This window comes from Microcebus murinus, chromosome 27, assembly GCF_040939455.1.
Source record: "Microcebus murinus isolate Inina chromosome 27, M.murinus_Inina_mat1.0, whole genome shotgun sequence".
NCBI classification, from domain to species: Eukaryota; Metazoa; Chordata; class Mammalia; order Primates; family Cheirogaleidae; genus Microcebus; species Microcebus murinus.
The window spans coordinates 1,341,879-1,359,465 of NC_134130.1; the positions used below are offsets into that span (position 1 = coordinate 1,341,879).

At 54.2% G+C, this 17,587-nt stretch overlaps 1 protein-coding gene across 5 annotated transcripts in view; it reads right to left on the reverse strand.

Moving 5' to 3' along the window:
- Window positions 1–4,355: 4,355 nt before the first annotated feature.
- Window positions 4,356–17,587, reverse strand: part of PDE4A (phosphodiesterase 4A) — a 33,298-nt gene continuing 20,066 nt past the window's right edge. For 4 of the 5 annotated variants that reach the window (XM_012790650.3, XM_012790649.2, XM_075998306.1 and 1 more), the window contains 11 exons: window positions 17,259–17,308; window positions 16,955–17,067; window positions 13,444–13,537; window positions 11,351–11,571; window positions 10,426–10,524; window positions 10,158–10,322; window positions 9,162–9,261; window positions 8,631–8,785; window positions 8,355–8,477; window positions 7,960–8,142; window positions 4,356–7,072 (listed from right to left, as the gene is read on the reverse strand). In XM_012790650.3, coding sequence (XP_012646104.2) covers window positions 6,347–7,072; window positions 7,960–8,142; window positions 8,355–8,477; window positions 8,631–8,785; window positions 9,162–9,261; window positions 10,158–10,322; window positions 10,426–10,524; window positions 11,351–11,571; window positions 13,444–13,537; window positions 16,955–17,067; window positions 17,259–17,308 — 2,029 coding nt within the window. In that variant the 3' untranslated portion in view covers window positions 4,356–6,346. Of the gene's footprint in view, window positions 7,073–7,959; window positions 8,143–8,354; window positions 8,478–8,630; window positions 8,786–9,161; window positions 9,262–10,157; window positions 10,323–10,425; window positions 10,525–11,350; window positions 11,572–13,443; window positions 13,538–15,034; window positions 15,463–16,954; window positions 17,068–17,258; window positions 17,309–17,587 lie in introns of those variants that run through there. The other variant, XM_012790652.2, reaches the window with a different exon arrangement.

Sequence of the window (17,587 nt, forward strand, 5' to 3'; positions counted from 1 at the left end):
GTCAGACCACTCCTGGAAAAGCTGTATGTTCCAGCTTCCACACCAATGAGCTGTGAAAGTGCTTTGTATACCCTAAACATAGTCCATCTTCTAATTATTTATTAACAGATGAAAATGAATGACTGTCTTATTTTGATTTGCACTTCCTTATATTTTGATGTTGTTGAAGAGGGGAGAATATTCCCTACATCTTCAGGTTTCATGCACATGAAATTATAATATTATATAAAAATATCAGGGTGGCGGCCGGGCGCGGTGGCTCACGCTTGTAATCCTAGCACTCTGGGAGGCCGAGGCGGGCGGATTGCTCAAGGTCAGGAGTTCAAAACCAGCCTGAGCGAGACCCCGTCTCTACTATAAAAATATAAAGAAATTAATTGGCCAACTAATACATATATATATAAAAAATTAGCCGGGCATGGTGGCTCGTGCCTGTAGTCCCAGCGACTCGGGAGGCTGAGGCAGGAGGATGGCTTGAGCCCAGGAGTTTGAGGTTGCTGTGAGCTGGGCTGACGCCACGGCACTCACTCTAGCCTAGGCAAGAAAGCGAGACTCTGTCTCAAAAAAAAAAAAAAAAAAATATCAGGGTGGCTATCATTGTGGAACAGGCACTGGGCTAAAGCAAGATCCCAGCTTCATTTTCCTGAATTTTCTCCGCACTGTGTGATCTCTTTTAGGTCCTCGGTTTCCTCATCTACAAAATAGAGCTAATGATGGTATCTCAAGGGCAGCTGGAGAGCCAATGAGTTAACCCGCCTAGAAAGTTCAGCACAGGGCAGGGCTCTCTAAAGGCTAGGAGAGGTAGAGCCATTTGCTGAAGACCACATAGCCTGCAAGCAGCTGATGTCCACTTTATTTTTCTTCTTTCCTTTCTTTCTTTTTTCTTTTTAGAGATGGGGTCTTGCTATGTTGCCCAGGCTGGTCTCGAACTCCTGGCCTCAAGCAATCCACCTGCCTTGGCCTCCCAAAGTGCTGGCATTACAAGCATGAGCCACCGTGCCTGGCCTTGATGTCAACTTCAGAGAATAAACCGACTTCACCCCCTTCCCCAGGTCCCCCAGGCCTGTTCAGATTACAAGACCCCACTGCCCTTGGTCACCTTTGCCTGAGGAAAGATGAACTCTCCACCTGGGGAAATTTTAAAGAGCCAGCTGGTGGTCACATACCACTCGTACCCTTTGACCTGCCTTCTTAGTCTGTCACCATGTCCCAATAAAGGTGGTGTTTGGGACATCACATCTGCCCTTTTATACTTGGGAAAACTGAGGCTTGTAGCAAGAAGTCTCAGCCAGGGGCATCCACCATCCCCTGCTGGCTGGGATTGGTGCCGTAGCCTCCTGACCTCTGGCCTAACACCCTTTCCCCGACTCTGCCTCCCTTTGAAACACCCTGGGGACAGGGTCTGTGTCTCCTCTTGGCTTCTTGCACAAAGTTCAGATTCACTGAAAACTTCTACCTAGTTTCTTAGCATTGCTTCTCCCCTCTGGGTCCGGGCTGGCCCCTACTCCTCTGGGCCGTGATATCTACTGTGAATCTTTCAGCCACTGTCAAGCAGAACTCTTTTTTGTGCAGCCTAAAATCCTTTCCATTAACTCTAGCTTCAGTTCCAGAACAGCACGGTGCAATACAGTAGCCCCTGGCCACATGTGGCTACTCCATGGAAAGGAAAAATCAAAACTCTAGTCCCTCAGTTGCCCTGGCCACAGTGCAACTGCTCAATGGCCACATGTGACTGGTAGCTAACTAGTTGGGTAGCACAGACATAGAACATTCTTAGCATCGTAGGGAGTTTTATCGGATAGCTCTACTCTAGAGCAAAACTGTCAGTCTGGGGGTGTTGCTAGCCCCATTTTATTTTATTTTATTATTATTATTTTTTGAGACAGAGTCTCGCTTTCTTGCCTAGGCTAGAGTGAGTGCCGTGGCGTCAGCCTAGCTCACAGCAACCTCAAACTCCTGGGCTCAAGCGATCCTCCTCTCTCAGCCTCCCGAGTAGCTGGGACTACAGGCACGAGCCACCATGCCCGGCTGATTTTTATATTATATATATTAGTTGGCCAATTAATTTCTTTCTATTTTTATGGTAGAGACGGGGTCTCGCTCAGGCTGGTTTTGAACTCCTGACCTTGAGCAATCCGCCCGCTTCGGCCTCCCAGAGTGCTAGGATTACAGGTGTGAGCCACCGCACCCGGCGATAGCCCCATTTTATAGATGAAACAGCTAAAGTTCAGAGAGATCACCCCAAGATCACCCAGCTTGAGCTGAATTCAAACCCAGAGGCCTTGTAGACTGGAGACCAATGGCAAAGTACCATGTTTCCCCGAAAATAAGACCTACCCATAAAATAAGCCCTAGCAAGATTTCTAAGCATTTGCACAATAGAAGCCCTATCCCGAAAATAAAACCTAGTGATGGGCGTGGCTACCCAGTGTATATGCACAACCCATGCATTTTGTCGCAGAGTGGTAAAGAAGACGAGCAGCCCTTCTCATCTGCCCCATGAGAGCTCTATTGCTTGACATGAGAGATTGGGACCAATGGTTCTAAAGGAAATAGAGTCGCAAGAAATTCAGGCTGGAATTCGGGATCTGGAGAGTTATGATGATGTTCCAGAAGAAGATGCCTTAACTATATTTGAATAAATGTAGATTGTTGTATCGTACTTAAAAAAAAAATAACACAGCCCCCAGAAAATAAGCCCTAGGGTGTGTTCTTGAGGAAAAATAAATAGAAGACCCTGTCTTATTGTCGGAGAAACATGGTAGGTGGGTCAACCTTTTCTCAGACTCAGGCAAGATGCATTCATTTTGTTTCATGCCATGCATGTTATGAATATATACATCTAGCCATCCCAGTGTTCCTGTGCTATGTGTGTGTCCATGTGTATCTTGGTTTATTAAACCCCAGAGGCAGCCAGTATTCTAATCAAAGTCCACATCACAAACATTTCCACTATCCATATCTTTATCCAAACCCAGAAGTTTTGCACATGAGCATAACGAGTGTCAGAAATGTTTTATTGGTGAAACCAGGGGCTTGTTAATTAGCCTCATAAACATTGGAAAGATGGGCTCCCATAGGTGGGGTTAGCAGTATTCAAATATGTGAATTCGACCAGGCATTGTGACACACACCTATAGTCCCAGCTACCAAGGAGGCTGAGGTTGAAGGCTTTGCTTCAGCCCAGAGAGTTCAAGTTTGAGACCAGCCTGGGCAACATAGCAAGATCCCATCTCTTAAAAAAAATAAAAGAGAACGTAACACTTAAACTTTTAAGTGTTTACTATGTATTAGCTCATTTAATCTTCACCAAAAAACCTCCCCAAACCAAAACTCACCAAATATGCGGATTGGTTAAAATATCTGAGATTCATTTGCATGCACAGATTAGAAAAATAGTGTGTAAATCCTGAGTCATTTTGTGTCCGGCTTTTTGGAGGATTCAGCTTGCCTGTTACCCATAAAGCTTACAGGCTTAAAGGGATACAGAATCCTGCCTTTGAGATACTCACTTTCTTTCTTTTCTGGTTTTTTTTTTTTTTTTTTTTTTGAGACAGAGTCTCACTTTGTTACCCAGGCTAGAGTGAGTGCCGTGGCGTTAGCCTAGCTCACAGCAACCTCAAACTCCTGGGCTCAAGCGATTCTGCTGCCTCAGCCTCCCGAGTAGCTGGGACTACAGGCATGCACCACCATGCCCAGCTAATTTTTTCTATACATATTAGTTGGCCAATTAATTTCTTTCTATTTATAGTAGAGACGGGGTCTCGCTCTTGCTCAGGCTGGTTTCGAACTCCTGACCTTGAGCAATCCGCCCGCCTCGGCCTCCCAGAGAGCTAGGATTACAGGCGTGAGCCACCGCGCCCGGCCTCTTTTCTGTTTTTTTGAAACGTAATGTGAAGGCTGCAACGTAAGCATGGACAGAATGCTGCAGATTCATGCAACTTACAGGTGTAAATTCTTTTGTGCCTGTGCATCAAGTTTAATGTCTGCCTGGCAGAATTTGGCCTGAGACATTTCATCAGAACCTGGTAGCCAGATAGAGGAGGTGGTATCTATGTGGCCCCCTTGAGTTTTCAAGGAGTAACTGCTAGGTCCCAGAACTCAAAAGTTGTATCAGACGTGCTTTGAGTACAAGAAGTAGGGCTTACCTGTGTCTATTGACATTGAAAGATTGCATGGTCTGAAATTCCATTTTATAACCTGGCCGAGGCTTGGGGGTTGCCTCTGGCTGAGTTCTAGTCACAACTCTACCTGCTTGGGGGACAGGTAGTGATAGAGCCCCCGCCCCTCCCCTGCTCAAAAGCTGACACTGCAGGAAGGAGACGCCTCAACGAAACCACAGTCAGCCGGGACAATCGGTGAAAGCCTCAATTTAATTGGAGACAAGATGGAAGGATCATCGATCAACAGACCGAATTATTGATCGCCGAAGTGGACAACACACAAGCAGCTCACAGGGTCCTGCACCCACCCTGGGGAGAGGAGCCCTGATTGGGGGTGGGGTCCATCTCACCAGTCACCCCCTGGCTCCTGGGGAAGGGGGAGGTGGCAGGCTCTGCCCAGCCCTCGCCCCCTGTGATGACACGACTTCCCATAAAAACAGCAGCGGTAGTGAGTCCACCCGTCCCCGGGACTATGGTACAATTTGTATAATACAGCAGGAGCCGAGTCTCTCTTTCCGGAGACCCCCTCCCTACCTTCCTGACGGGGTTAGCCAGGGAAGGGCAAATTTATTTTCCCTTTTTGCCTCTGTAGAATAATTTACAAACCAACCTTACAGTTATGTACAAAAAAGAAAAAAGAAACAAAAAAGAAAAAGTACGAACGAAAAGAAAACAAAGAAAAAGCCCACTCCGGTTGCCGGCTGGGACAGAAACTACTTTCGCTACAAAAATGAACCCTGTACAGCATTGTGGGGGGGGGCAGTGGGGGTTTCTCCCCACTGGAGGAGGAGGACAGACAGATGGAAGGCTAGGGAGAAATTGGGGGCTACAGTACCGTGTGCTCAGATTGGGTGGGGGCAGGCAATGAACCAGATAGCCCCTGCTCTGCCTGGTGGCAGAACCAGGCTGAGGGGTGTGGGGCTGGGGGCTGGGGGCTGGGGAGGGGATTTTTCCTTCCAAACGGTCCCCCATGGCTTGGAGAAAAATGGCCTTGCATCTATCTGTTGTATTGCTCAGGGGCTACCGGAGGGGTGAAGGGGGGCAGGGAGAGGATCGGCAAGGCAAGGTCGGGCCATTACTTTGGTGGCAGGGTGGGAAGGGTTGCCCAGGATGGGGGATGAGGGTATACACCATTATTGCTTCCTCCTAGGGCAAAGGGTCAGGGGCCATGGTCAGAGTCTGGAAGGGAGTAAAGAGGATGCTGGGAAAGAGGGGGACAGCCAGGATGGGGGCTCGGGGCCTGCACCCAAGGTGCAGGTGGGAGCCACTGCAACCCCCTTCTCCTATGGCCATGGAAGTCATTAAGGCAGAAACAAGAGGACAAGCAGCTGGAAGGGGGGAGGGGTGTGTGTGCGGATCAGAACCGCCTCCCCCCCAAAAACGGAGAAAATTCAAAGTGAACCCAAAGTAGGAGGGGAAAGGGGTGCAAGCAGGGGGGGTCAGGCCGAAGATCCTTCTGAAGACGCCACCCCCTGCATCCTAAAGTGAACAGCTCCCCAGGCTCACTGACCCCCTAGTCAGTATTGCCAGGATTGTGCAAAATGAGGCGGAAGACTTTTGTTGGGGGGATGGGGGACAAGGAGCCAGGGAGGGGCTGGAGCTGGGGCCTCCCAGAGTGAAACCTGCCCCCACCACCATCCAGCCCTGCCCAGAATGGCTTTTCCTGGCTGGCTTCGAGAGACCCTCCAAAATTCAGAAGAAAAGCCTAGAATGAGGTGCCACAGCCTGTTGGGCCCAGGTGCAGAGGTCTAAGAGGCCCGGAAGACTCAGCCTTGAACTTGGGGGACGGATGGGGATGGGGGTGGGAAGATAAGAGGTGAGGGGTTTGGAGGTGGAAAAGGAGAACCAGGAACAGGAGCGTCTACAGTTGCTGTGTTGCATCCTTTTTTTTTTTTTTCTTTTTTTTTTTGTTCTTTTTCTAAAAATGTTACAATTAAAATTCAAAAAATAAAATCCCTTCCGGGACCTCAGCCCCTCGTTCCCCAGCCCCCACCTCCAAAAAAGGGCCCCATGGGTGGGGGCGGGGGGAAAGGGGAAAAAAAGAAAAGAGAAAAAACCCCACTTTTCTGTTTTCTTTTTTCTCAGGAGGGCCGAGTGTCTTTGAGGCAGCGGAGGAGGAGGTGGTCGTGGGGGCAGGTGGGGACAGGGGAGCAGGGAGGGCCACAGGGAGCAAGGGCTAGGGCTCAGGTGGGGTCTCCGCCCGAGTCCCAGCCGCCAGGAGCTGGGAGTGTCAGGGGGTCCTCCCCAGACGTCCCTGTGCAGGCACTGCAAGCCCTCCTGGCAGCCTGATGCTCTCTTTGGGCCCCCACCTCGGCCGCCGTGGAGGGGAGGCCCGGGAGGCCCGGGGCCTCCTCTGAAATGGACGGGGTCCTCAAGGCAGGCGGAAGGGGGCTTCCAAGACACAGGGCAGGGGGGCTGCTGCCGCTTACGGCATCTGCCGATCCCTCCTGGCACGTGGGCTCCTCCAGGGCTGCAGGCGCCCGGCCTTGTGAGTGTGGCTGCTCCATCACGTACACCTCCTCTACCTCGATCTCCGGCGACACGTCCTGTTCCTCTGCCGAGAATGCAGGCTGCACTGTGGTCTCATCTGCAGCCGGGGATCCTTCCTCGGTGGTGGGCCATCCCTGGCCTTCCATCCCATCCTGAGCCGGGGACGGTATCTGGGCTGCAGATGTTTCCTCCTCCTCTTCCTCCTCCAGCGTCAGCTCAAACTGGAACTTGTCAGGGGGGGGTGGGTGGCCTGGCCCCCCTGGCTCCTCCTCTGGTGGTGGGGATGGGCTCTGCCGGATGGCACTGTAGTACCAGTCCCGGTTGTCCTCCAACGTGTCCAGGATCTCCTGGGCATCCGGGTGCACGAGGTCCGCCCATGTCTCCCACAACGGGTGCACGATGTAGTCGATGAAACCCACCTGGGGGAGGGGGGAGGTGGTATAAGCAGCTGGCCCCCGGGGCAGATGGCACCACTGTGTTGTGGGGAGTATTAAAATGAAAAGCATGCTTGTACCACTTGACACAGCTATTTTGCGACTCCCTGGAAAAATCTGTGCCAGAAAAAAAGTCATATATGAGATGTAAACAAAAACTGGAAACACCTCCATATAGACAGCCATTGAGGATTAGTTAACAAACAAAAACCAGCCTGGGCAACACAGCAAGACTCTTGTCTCTAGAAAAATTAAAACAAAAATTAGCCGGGCATGGTAGCTCACACTTGTTGTCCCAGCTACTCAAGAGGCTGAGGCAGGAGGATGGCTTGAGCCCAGGAGTTGGAGGCTGCAGTGAGCTATGATCACACCACTTGCACTCCAGCCTGGGTGACAGAATGAGACCCTGTCTCTTAAAAAAGAAAAACCATGGTACATCACAGATATTCATTATGGTATTTTTTGCAAGAAAGGGACACTAGAAATAACTTCATGGGCTACTGCTGCTCAGATGCCACTGCTTCTGCTTAGTGACAGCACCTTGATTTTTCTTGTGGGAGGAAGTGGATCCAGCTAAAACCTACATTTCCCAGGATCCTTTGCAAAGGGATGGTGGCCATGTGACCACCTGTAGATGGAAGATGCTGGGGGCTGCCTCTGCTGGCAGAGGCGTTTCCCCACTGGAATGTAGCCAGAATGGCTGGAGCTTTGACAACATCTGTGACCACAAGAGGCCTTCCTGAGGATGAAAGCCCCAGGCCTAGAAGGACAGACACGTCGAACCAAGAAGGCTGGGTTTCTTCAGGCAGGACAGAAAATGGAGAGGGGTGAGAAAGTCTCATGTCACACTTTAGGGCTTTCAGAGCCTGTACCTGAGACTTCTCCACGGAGGCCGTGTGCTTGTCGCACATGGGGCTGATCTCCATGCCACGTTCACGCTCACGGTCGCCCTGCTGGAAGAACTCGGCCATGATGCGGTCTGTCCACTGGCGGTACAGCTCCAGTGGCTTGGTGGGGTTGCTGAGGTCCGCGCAGTGCACCATGTTCCGAAGGACCTGCATGGGGTGGGGGGACGGGTGGAGGACCTTCAGAGGCTGTGCCTTGGTGCAGTCTGGAACCCCAGGCTTATCTCCCACCTGGAAAGGGGGTCAGGGCGTGGGGAGAAGAGGGAAGAGAGGAGGTGGGCAGAGATGGAGAGAGGTGGGGACGATGTGGGGGGAGATGGAGAGAAGGGTCCAGTCTCCTTATATGGTGGTGGTGGGGGCACCTGGATGCGGTCGGAGTAGTTGTCCAGCAGGAGGACTCCCGAGCTGGTCACTTTCTTGGTCTCCACCATGGTCTTTAGGTCAGCCAGGAGGGTCATGTGCTTGGACATGTCTGTGGCCAGCACCTGTGGGCAAGGGGGCGTCAGAGGGGCCACTGAAGCCCACCCACCGGACCAACCAGGTTTCAGAGGGTTCCTTTGGGACTCAGAGCTGTCCCTCCCCAAAGCCCAGGACTTCCTTTTTCACTCTGTCCCTGTCCCCACTCCTGCCATGCCCACCATGTCGATGACCATCTTTCGCAGGCTCTGCCGCTGGCGCTTGGTGAGGTTCTGGAAGATGTCGCAGTTGTCCTCCTGCAGCAGCTTGAAGCCCACGGCCAGGTGGTGATTCTCAAGCACCGACTCATCGTTGTACATGAGCGCCAGCTCCGAGTCTGCGGCCCAGGCCTGGCAGTCAGGGGAAGGCCCACGTGGGCAGCTCCGCCCCAAGCTTGGCAGGCCCCGCCCCACCCCTGCCCCAACCCAACCCAGTCTGGCAGGCCCCGCCCCTGCCCCAAAACAACCCAGCCAATCCTACCCCCAGCCTAGCAGGCCCTGCCCCTGCTCCAACCCAACCCGGCCGATCCCGCCCCCAGGCTGGCAGGCCCCGCCCCTGCCCCAACCCAACCCAGTCTGGCAGGCCCCGCCCCTGCTCCAACCCAACCCAGCGGATCCCGCCCCCAGCCTGGCAGGCCCCGCCCCTGCCCCAACCCAACCCGGCCGATCCCGCCCCCAGCCTGGCAGGCCCCGCCCCCGGGGACGACCACTCACTGGTGTTGATGAGGAACTGGTTGGAGACCCCAGGGTGATCCACGTCGTGAATGGCAGCCGCGAACAGGGCGGCAAGAATCTCTAGGTCCGTAAACACGGCCTAGGAGCAGAGAGAGACAGACGTTAGAAAGATGGGCATGAGACAGGGCAAAAGAGGGGTGAGGAGGACAGAGTAAGATTGGGGTAGGAGGGTGTCAAGAAAGACAGGAGTTCCAGCCTGGGCAACATGGTGAGACCTCGTCTCTACCCAAAACAAGAAAAATTAGCTGGGTGCCTGTTGTCCCAGCTACTCAGGAGGCTGAGGCAGGGAGATGGCTTGAGCCCAGGAGTTGGAGGCTGCAGTGAGCTGTGATGACACCACTGCACTCCAGCCTGGGCGACAGAGTAGGACCTTGTCTCAAAAAATAAACAAGGCTGGGCGTGGTGGCTCACGCCTGTAATCCTAGCACTCTGGGAGGCCAAGGTGGGCAGATTGCTGGAGATCAGGAGTTCGAAACCAGCCTGAGCAACAGTGAGACCCCGTCTCTACTATAAATAGAAAGAAATTAATTGGCCAACTAATATATATATATATAAAAAATTAGCCGGGCATGGTGGCGCATGCCTGTAGTCCCAGCTACTCGGGAGGCTGAGGCAGGAGGATCGCTTGAGCCCAGGAGTCTGAGGTTGCTGTGAGCTAGGCTGACACCACGGCACTCACTCTAGCCTGGGCAACAAAGCGAGACTCTGTCTCAAAAAAAAAAAAAAATTATAAAAAATAAACAAAAATCCCAGGACTGAATCTAAGGGAAAATAGAAAAAGAAAACCAAACAAATAAAAAGCTCCAAACAAACAAATTAGGAGTCTGGAGAGAGAGAGAGATGAGGAATAAAGAATGGGGTCACAGAGAAACGGAGGACACAGGACCAGAGAGGTAAGCAGGACATTGGAGATGGGCAGTTAGTGACACAAAGAGAGCCGGGGTTCGGGGAGACAGGGCAGGGGCGGGCGCTCACATCCAACGCGGGCGTGGCCAGCAGCACGTGGGTGGACTGCAGCACGTCCGCGGCGTGCAGGCTGTTGTGGTAGGCCACGTCGCCGTGGTAGTGGTCCTCCAGCGTCAGCATGTATGTCACCATCGTGTCCACAGGGATGCGGAACTTCTTCAGCAGGTCCCGCTCCTGAGGGCCAGCAGGGGCAGGGTAGTGACCCCCGCCACCCCTCAGTGCCACCCCCCACCCTGTGCCGTGCACACCCCGGCCCATCCCCCACTGCCCGCATCACCTGGAATATCGTGTACATGACGCAACTTAGGGAGCGACCTCCCGCATAGTCCGACACGCAAAAGATGTTGAGGCCCCACTTGTTCAGGTTCTCCAGCTCCTGGGGACACGAAAGGCCAGAGGTCAGGAGCCTGCATGGCCCAGGGCCCTTCGAAAACATTCCGTAGGACTTTGGAGCCCTGATCTGAAGGGAGTGCCATTACTGCTCACTCAGTGGGTGATATGCTCAACAGCACAGCTCTGACCAGACCTATGTCACTGGCCTGTGCACCAATCCCCCAGTGGCTGGGATGTTGTCTGCAAGGCTCATGGCTACCCTTTTCTTCAGAAAACTCTTGTCCCCATGGGAGCTGCCGGAAGGGGTGATGCTGCCCACCTCTGGGGGCAGTCCCCTGACAATCGCTGATATGGGGACTCCAGCTGAGACTCCTTCCTTACTTGGTTTCATTTTTTCTTTCCTTTTTAAAGAGACAAGGCCTTGCTCTGTCACTCAGGCTAGAGTGTGGTGGTGCAATCATAGCTCACTGCAGCTTTCAACTCCTGAGCTCAAGCAATCCTCCTGCCTCAGCCTCCCAAGTAAGCTGGGACTATGGCACTATCACACCCAGGTAATTTTTCTATTTTTTGTAGAGACAGGGTCTGGCTAATGTTGCCCAGGCTGGTCTTGAACTCCTGGCCTCAAGCAATCTCCCACCTCGGCCTCCCAAAGTGCTGGGATTACAGGCGTGAGCCACCGCGCCTGGTCTGAGCTTCCTTCCATTCTTCCTGAAGCCCCTCTCCATAAAGCAGGTATCCCCACAAATCCTCATCTCAGCCTCTGCTTCCAGGGAACCTGGCTTAACACAAGACCCAACATCCAGTCCCCCTTTGGGTCCCAGGGGACCCCTGCCCCACTCCAGCCCAGCCCCTGCCTCTCTCCCACACACTTGTGCCAGGAGCTCCTCTTGGTCTGTCTTCACCCCGAAGCGGGGGATGCTAGAGTTGTTCAGGCTGCTGTGCGTCGACTTTTTCACCCCTGTGATCTGAGACATGGGCTGGAGGTGCGGCACAGGGGGCGGGGGCTGCTGGGAGGGTCTCTGCCGCGGCGCTTGCTGTTTTTCTCGCTCCTTCATTGTGGGTGATGGGATCTCTACTTCATTCTGTTTGTCTGCAGAAGGTGGGGGCAAAAGCATTGAGCACCCCCTGACTGACCTCCACCAGCCCCAGGGGCTCCCCTTATCCCTCTAGCCCTCTGCCATGTGCTGGGAAGCCTCACCCGAAAGGACAGACGCCTTCTGGGTGTCACGCTGATGGCTACTCAAAGGCTGGAAGCCAGAGGGGACATAGGAATTCTTCCGGGAGGTGGCGGGCTGGAATGGGGACCCTGGAGCGGGCCCAGGGCTGTGGAATGTCCCCAATCCCACCACCAGGTTTGACCGGAGGGTAGCAGGGGAAGTCAGGAAGTGGGGTGGGGAGGCCGGGGAAAGCCGCTGCCTGCCTGGGACACCCAGGGGACGGTCTAGGGTGGGGAAGACATCCCCATGGTGGCCAAGACTGCTGGTTGGGGGGGGCCTTGCTGAGGTGAGAGAGGGAACCGTGGTCTCTGGCTCCATGCCCCCCTCCCTGGCACCACCTTGCCTGGGGCCCAGCCCCAGGCACACTTTTCCTGACCTTTGAGGGGCTTCCAGAGCCCTCCAAGGCCACCCATTGTGACCTGGGGCTGCCAGTCAATGATGGGGCCTACTAGGGTTATTTGCATGCCACGCTCCCATTGGCCGGATCTTCAGAATTCTGAGACATATCACGCCCTCATTGGTAGGAGCGTTCAAAACCCTGAATACATTTCTGGAGCTTGTGTGGGCGCCTCCTGAATTGGGGCACCTTTGAGCTTTGGATGGTAAATCATGAGTTTGGGTTTTGGCAGTAAATTGAGAGGATCAAATTTTCCTGTGTTTAGGGGGATATCCTTAAGCTTGGGGGATCTTGGATTAGAGGTTAGGATGACTTTGAGGTGCCCATGAGTTTAAGGGTTCCAATGAATTTGAGATAGTCTACTCTATTTGGGGTTCCATTGAGTTAGGAAATTCTCCTAAATTTAGGGAATCTCTTACAGGTGCTTAAGCTTGAGAATCCTATTTAGTTAGGGAATCTAAAGTTTTGAGAGTCTACTGAATTTGGTGGGGGGTTCATATTAAGTTTGGGAATTCTATTGAATTTCAAGGGCTTTTCAGCTTGGAAGTTGGCTAAAGTTTGGGGATCTTTTGTGGGCTTTGAAGTACAGAGCTTCTCTTAAATTTAAGGACCCTACTGAGTTTGGGCATCTCTCTTGATTTTGGGGGAGTTTTCCTGAGTTCGGGGAGTCTAATCTAAGTTTGTTGATTCTACTGAATTTGTTGTTCTACTGAGTTCAGGAGGCTTTTCAGCTAGGAGCTATTTTTGGTTTTGTTTTTTTGTTTTTTCTTTTTGATACAGGTCTCGCTCTGTTACCCAGGCTAGAGTGCAATGGCATAGCTCACTTCAGCCTCAGGTCCTGGGCTCAAATGATCCTTTTGCCTCAGCCTCCTGAGTAGCTGGGACTACAGGCATGCACCACCATGCCTGGCTAACGTTGTTAATTTTTTGTAGAGATGGGGTCTCGCTATGTTGCCCAGACTGGTCTCAAACTCCTGGCCTCAAGTGATCCTCCTGCCTCAGCACCCCAAAGAGCTAGGATTATAGGCATGAGCCACTGAGCCAAGCCTCAGCTGGGAGGCTTTTAAAAGTTTAAGAATTCTATTTGAGTTTGGAGGTCTCTTGGGGTCTTAAGTTTGAGAGATCCATTGGAGTTCCAGTGAGTTTTCAGGGGGTTTTAAGCTCATAGATGTTTTCAAATGTGGGGTTCTATAGAAGTTGGGGTCCCACTGAGTTTGGGGGCTTCCCAAGTATGGGAGTTCTTGAGTGTAGTTACTTTAATCTTTGGGGATTTAAGAGTCTGGGTCTCTAGGAAAATATGGGGCAGCCTCCTCCAGCCCCCCCACTCCATGTGCCACCCCTTACTCACCCAGGAATGTTGTGGAAATGTACTCTGACACCTGGTTTCCTGACCTGCTCATTTCTGACAGGTGTGTGAGTTCACGGTTCAGCATCCTCTTGAACTAAGGTGAAGGAGTCAAGAAGGAAGGGATGACAGGGGAATCACAGAAGGTGTGGGGGGGTGTCAGTACCTCCCAAAACACTCCTGAAGACCCCATGGGTCCCTCCTAGTTCTCTGCTCAGCCAGCAGAGCCCTTACCAGGCCACTAGAGGGGAGGGTCAGCCCTCCCTCCCCTCCCATTTCCGGATGGGGGTCCCCAGGCTTGGGGGGATTCTGGATCAGCACACCCCTCCCTGCTTGAGGAAAGAGGGGCTCCCCTCCCATTCAACCAAGAAGGAGCCAGAGGGGCACCTGTGGAAGGGAGGGGCTCCTGCCTAACAGGGAGCCAATGAAGTAGCAGGAGAATCCCGTCGCCATGGCGATGGGAGTCTCCTTAGCAACTCCCCCTCCAACCAGCTGCTGAGCTAGGGGAAAGGGGGGCAGGCCGGCAGCCCCTTAACCCTTGCTTTCCCAGAGCTACCACTGGCCCATGTCATGCCAGATGTGGTCCGCAATCCTGGGGGTCCTGACTCCATGCCCCAGCCCAGTTTGGAAGAAGAGAACACAGTACTCAAGCTCTGGGGGAAGAAGAGGTTTGGCCTGGGCAGAGGAGAATGGTGAGATGAGGAAACCCCAGTCTGTTCGCCCAGGGGCTGGGGAAGGGGGGGTTCCCATAATAGCCCCCTCTCCCCCAACCCCAGGGAGGTGAATGGACACACAGATGAATGGCGTATACCCCATATTGGGCTTGAGGGCCACTCCTGGGCCACCCCATGTCACTTGTCACAGGCCTCTGCTGTGACATTGTGCCTGGAGGAAAAAGGGCATCAGCTCCCCACCCCCAAGCTCTGCCAAGGCACCCCCAAAGCAGGAGCAGACTGTGTCAGGGATGCTGGGCAGGAAGGGTGAGCCTGTAAGGCCCATGCTTGGATGGGCACCCACTCCTCTGTCGGAGACCCTGGGCACACAGAAAGACACACACACACACACACACACACACGGACCCACAACGTCTCACACAACTGCACAGAGCCCCAGGCTCCCAGTCCCCTACAGCGTCGCACAGCCCAGACACACAAATCAGAGGGCACACAGCAAGGCAACCGGTGACATTCGGGGTCACATGCCCCAGAAACATCAGGCAGCTCCGGGCTCGCAGACACGGCCCAACACACACCACCACACTCAGAACCATATGATCTCAGACACAGGGCCACGCCATGACCCAGGCCAACACGCATATGGTCAGGTGGACACACACCATCGCAGACACAACACACATCCAGGCACTGACACAGTCACACCCATCAGGAGACCCAACACACCCCCCCAGAGAGTCACACACCCCCAACTACCCGCCATCCACGCCCAGCCCTGGGCCACACACAGTGACAGTCACAGGCTTCATCTCCAGGCCACTCACGTGCACAGCTGGACACACAAGCCCACATCAGGAGCTAGCAGGTCTGGCCCCGCTGGCCTGGGGCTCCTGCCCACCCTCCACCCTGCGCCCCCCTACCTGGTCCCACCAGCCCACCAGCCACGGCTTGGAGCAGGTCTCGCAGAAGAAATCCACCAAGGGCATCTTGGAGCCTTAGCCCCCCTCGGGGCTGCCGGACGCAGAGGCTGGGCTTGGGGAGGCCCGGGGTTAACAGCCACCGGGGGGAGGGGGATGCTGGGTGGGTGGGTAGAGAAGGGGGAGCCGCGGAGGGGCCTGGGCCGGCCCAGCAGGGCTGGGGGCTCCCTTCCCCTCCGCGCTCCCGGTGGCAGCCCTGGTTACATGGTCTGCCAGCCCCCAGCCCTGATGGGCCCCCCGGAGGCAGTGGCTGGAGGCGGTGGGGGGCCCCTGCCCATGGAGGGGGACAGGGCAAGGGTCCCAAGAGGAGGCTGCGGAGGCTCGGGGCTCCGTGTGTGTGTCCGTGTGTGTGCGTGTGCGTGCTCACTGCAGCACTGGCAGGCTGCATGCGACGTCAGGTGGTGCTGGGGGGGGCGTTAAAGGGGCATCAGAGCCCACGGGCCTCAGCCAGAACCCTGGGGGGGGGGCTGCCCCTGTGAGGACACGTCCCCTCCATGAACACACCCAGCCACTCCATACGCTCACAGACACAACAGACATCCTGAGATGTTCCACAGACACGGACACACAACCAGACACTTGACACTCAAAAGCACAATCGAACACACACAGATACCCAAATGCTTTTAGTCCCACACTTACATCATGCACACGCGCACACACACACACACACACACCTGCATGCAGTGACACAAATGCCTTTAGACTTGCCCCTTCCAAGGACATAGACCCACACCCGGCACACGCCTAGGGACAAACACCTAAGATTCCAGCCACACTTACAGATACACACTCAACACACCCACAGACACACTTTCAAGCCAACACAAATATCCTTATGCCCTTGGACACAGACATACCCCGACATCCATAAGGGAATACTCACACTCACAAATGCACACACACACACACCATTGCAGAAATACCTGCAGACCCCCATACCCAGAGACACAGTCAGAATTTCAGATTCTTGACCCATCCTTGGGGACACAGTCGTTTTTGGACTTGCATGTTCCCAAACAAGCCTTCACCACCCACTGACATATGTACCCCCCAACACAGACACCCCCACTTGCAAATTATTTCCTGATAGGCACCCACCCACAAGGGCTGCCACCACGCTGCACAACTCCAGGAGGCATCATTCATACTGCCTACTTTCTGAATGGTGTCCCTGGAGTTGTGCAGTGCATAGTCTACACAACTGTACATGGAAGGCTTGTAGCCTCTCCTGCAGCCCCGCAAACACACACACAGCCATAAAGACACTGAGATACACACTCAGATTCCGACCTGGCCCAACCCACACCTGCAGACACAGCTCATACAGTTAACCCTGCATAATCATACCCCTGCATAATCAGCTGTGGACACGCCCCCCATACACACACACAGGTACACACCTGTGTGCCACTCCTCAGAGTCGGCTCGGAACACACCAGTGCTGCAAATAGGTAGCTGCCAAATCAACAGCTACACAGACCCATAGCCACAGATGCACACCCACAGATTGCAAAAGCATACAACCTCCTGGGGATAGACGGTGGTCACCTACTGACATACCTACAACCAGAAGCACACACCCACACACACACACCGGGCTCCTCCATCCCTGGGGAAAGTCAGAACACACAGGAGCTACAAATCTTGAAACTGCCACCCAAGGGTAGGGTTGGGACCGTCCAGAGAATGGCCTCATCCCATTGGCCCTACCCAGTGATTGGCCCCGCCCCACCAGCCACGCCCAATGGTTATTCCCACCCACAGGTCCCACCAAGCAGTTGGCTCCACCCACCCGCCACACCCAACGGGCTCCGCCCCCACCAGCCCTGCCCAGGGGTCTGCCCTGCGCCACCTGCACACCTTGTGGGAGGCCATCTCGCTGACAGAGCGGTAGGTCTGCATGGTCTCCAGCTGCTCCAGACACCAGTCCAGCTCCTCCAACGTCTCCCGGGCCAACTGCTGACACGTCTCCTCTGGGGAAGGGGCGGCTGGGGTGGTGACTGAGAAGGTCTACAGGCAGACCCCAGAGCCCCCAGCCTGTGGTGACAGCCCGCCAGGTGAGTGGAGTGCTGGGGAAGGAGCTGAGACAGCCACCGGGGGTGAGGGACACCCCCCCACTTGGGCAGCAAGAGGGGCCCTTTCCCACCCCCCAGGGCTTAGCTACCTGAGAGCGTGGCCTTGCAGACAGGGGTTGGGCCACCCAGCGGGGACCTCCTGCAAAGAAATGGGGCTCCAACGTCAGCCTGGGCACCCCTAGATCCCTCCCTCCCCCTCTCCATGAACAGTGCTAATTCTCCTTTTTCTTAGTGCTCACTGTTGTCCCAGGCATGGTGCCATGTCCTCTGCCTGCAGCCTCTCAATGACCCCCAGCAGATCCCATTTTACAGATGAGGAAATTGAGGCTGATCTGAATTATGGTCAGGTCTCTGCTCCCTTGACTGTAACCTCAAATTCCTCCAAGCCTCTAAGCATGGCTCTGTCCCTCACCCCCAG